Source organism: Ctenocephalides felis, unplaced genomic scaffold (assembly GCF_003426905.1).
Source record: "Ctenocephalides felis isolate EL2017-DRISC unplaced genomic scaffold, ASM342690v1 CF-g0.4_SCAFFOLD_00326, whole genome shotgun sequence".
NCBI lineage: Eukaryota > Metazoa > Arthropoda > Insecta > Siphonaptera > Pulicidae > Ctenocephalides > Ctenocephalides felis.
The window spans coordinates 17,897-21,090 of NW_020536480.1; the positions used below are offsets into that span (position 1 = coordinate 17,897).

Here is a 3,194-nt window from a genome sequence, read left to right on the forward strand (position 1 = left end):
TCTGCTTTATTTTTTTAACAAAATTTACAACAAAACGTAACAAAAGTTCTAGTTAATGTTGCAACGAACACACAACGAAAGTAATTTATTCATTTTTTGCCAATAGCACTGTTTGTTTTCGTCAAAAAATCCAATTCGGTAATCATATGTTTTATTGATAATATTAGTAAAATTAGAAAAATGAATAGGTGCATGTTAATATGTATACATGTAAACGCAAATATTATCTTTAATCGACGTTGATCGGCGAATCATTGTTATTATTTTAGGTTCATTTTTACAAAATTATTTTAGTTTAATTATGATGCGTTATACGTTAGTCATCTAACAGTGATTTAAGTAAATCTTACACAGTTTGATTTTTTTCTCCTCGTGTGCATCTGATGCCTAGTAAAGTCAAAAATGTTTTTTAAATACAGTTATAAAATTTCGTATTTACAACTTTCGAAAAGGGAAAAAACTGTTTGCGACTCCTCAGCTTTATTGCCGTCTATTGAACAAAGAGCTTTATTACCCGCTCATACCTATATCTCTTGTCAAATAAGTGAAAATTTGCACGAGCTGTTGTAAAAAATATTACTTAAGAAAAAGGGTAGAGTGAAAGTTTGCGAATATTGTTTTTTATTACGAAAAGGATTTTTTACACAAAAGATCGCATGCAATATAATTTTAGAAAGTTAACCTTTTCGGAAATCAACTGATGTAAAGGATTTTTACGTACTTTTTAAACACAACTCTCTAAAATTTCGTTTTTATTGCGTCTAGGTTTACACAACCGTTGTAAAAGAAGATTGTGGTTAATTGTTGTTCTGTAGTCGATTTTTTTGAAACATGTTTTGAAGATTTGTCAGGGTTATTAGGTAATAATAAGGATTTTTTAGAAGTTTTTATTTTCTTGTTTGTGCAGAGTTATTAAAAAGATTATAAACGGCATAGAAATATTTAGCATTTTATTAAGGACAGTTTTACAAAAACTCAATCGAAAATAAGTATATGCTAAAAATTCAAGTGAAATAAATTGCATTCAATGATATAATATCGTAATCATTCATAATGCGGTGTTGATATAGTCATAAACTAATATAAATATGTACTTATGCATTCAATGTCCATTACATATTTTTAAAATAATCTTTATCACTCGTTATAATCAATGATGTTCAATATAACTATTTGTGTAATTAATTCCCGATAGCGCATTACATCTCTTTAATTGAATGGATTCTCCATTAGATTTCAGCATATGATGCCTGTGAGTTCTTAGAAAAAAAGCTGTTATGGTTGCACAGTTGATTAAAATTCCACACTCAGAATTCAGAGTTCGTATCACAGCACAACATCTAAATCCTGAAAACTTGTATCAATTTTCGACTTGGTTTTCGGATGAATATTTGATGACATGATGTAATGGATGGTTTTCAGATATAAAGAGATTTCTTTCATTCGGGGATAGGTCATAAGGTCGTTCTTTATTTCTTGCGGAAATTTTACAATTCTCAAGAAAAATATATGATTTAGTTAAAATTTGTATTCATTATTAAAATCTCTAAAACAGCTGATGATTTAATGAGCCTCAATGTCGAATGTTTTTGAATCATTGAAATAGGGCTTTACTCTCGAAATCGTCGACGAAAAATTGTATCCGCACACACGCACACATACATACATTTATCTTTTCTAAGGTATACTAAGATGTTTTGAATTACTTGAAACGTAATGATATCTAAAAAATTTCATATTCGATTTTTTTGCGATAACTATAACTTGCCCAATATTCCGATATGTTTACAATTTTGCACATTTCAATTCAAGAAGATTTTTGTTGTTAAAATATCCGTTTGTAAGAGCATTGCTATATGGGACAGCTTGAGCACTTTTAATTAACTTTGGATTGAATTGAACTTTTTGGAAAAATTGTAGTAATTTGTACAAAAAGTAGTTGAATGTAGTACTATGAAATTTTATTAGGCGTACTATTTTATTATATGTAGTTTTATTAGTGTTAGTTGTAAGTTATAAATATCATTTATCCAGAATCATCTAACCGCGTGTTCTTTCCAATTTCTCTTTCCAGGACCCAACGGTTGTCCGAGGCGTCGTGGCCGCCAGACGTATACGCGCTTCCAGACGCTGGAACTGGAGAAGGAGTTCCATTTCAATCATTACCTGACGCGGCGACGGCGCATCGAGATCGCACACGCGCTGTGTCTGACCGAGCGCCAGATCAAGATCTGGTTCCAGAACCGCAGGATGAAGCTGAAGAAAGAGCTACGTGCGGTCAAGGAGATCAACGAGCAGGCGCGGCGCGAACGCGAGGAACAAGATCGCATGAAGCAGCAACAGCAGCAGCAGCAGCAGGACGGCAAATCAAACAAAATGGACCATCATGCGCCGCTCCATCACCACCACGACTCGCTCAAACTGTCGTCGGGCACAACGGGTCTCGGTCTGGCCGTCGATAAATCTCAAGCGGATCTATTGAAGGCGGTCTCCAAAGTCCCGACATAAGCAATACAGGCAGCCGGAGTCGAGCAGCCAGCCACCGTCGTCGTAATTTGAATGTTGCGCGCAATATTCGCAATGATTCGAAAACAGAACAACACAAAACACGATGTCGTCTCAAATACGTACTAGATAATAAGTATATAATGATTTTAGATGTATGTGTAGGATATAATATATTATATATAAATATATAAAAAATAATTCGCGTGTAAATCGAAACGTTTGTAAGAGGATCGCGCGCATTCGACGCCTAGTGACAGTGTGTTTTCGGTAGTGGACGATTTCGCTGTTGTGAAAAGAGCGTTGTATTATGGATATGCCAGTGATAGAGGATACAGAGAAAAAAAACGAATCCGTGGACTATGCACCTTCGATTTGCCTTCATCGTTCTCATCTACGGCTTGAAATGACTCGATGTCGTATTTCTCTCAATTAACTTTATTGTGCCCACGTTATTATTAAGTTTGTATGGTTATGATGTTTGTGTCGCTGTTGATTTTGTAAACAACAAGAAGCGATCGCATTATGTTGTCGAAATTATTTTATTTGATTATTATTATTATTATATTTTCGTTGTATATATTTCATTTATTTTAATCGTTGCGTTCGATTTAAGATATTTTATAACTGTCTCATAATGCTGGGACAGATGTTGCGCTATTTTCTTTATCAGTGTATGTGTTACGATA

General features: G+C 33.9%; 1 protein-coding gene across 1 annotated transcript; it reads left to right on the forward strand.

The window, feature by feature from the left end:
* Positions 1 to 2,034: 2,034 nt before the first annotated feature.
* LOC113363524 (homeobox protein abdominal-A homolog) lies at positions 2,035 to 2,508 on the forward strand (the record flags this gene model as incomplete). The annotated part of the gene is made up of 1 exon (XM_026606021.1): positions 2,035 to 2,508. A coding segment is annotated over one exon (474 nt), but the record flags the coding sequence as incomplete, so codon positions are not given.
* Between the last annotated feature and the right edge of the window lie 686 nt (positions 2,509 to 3,194).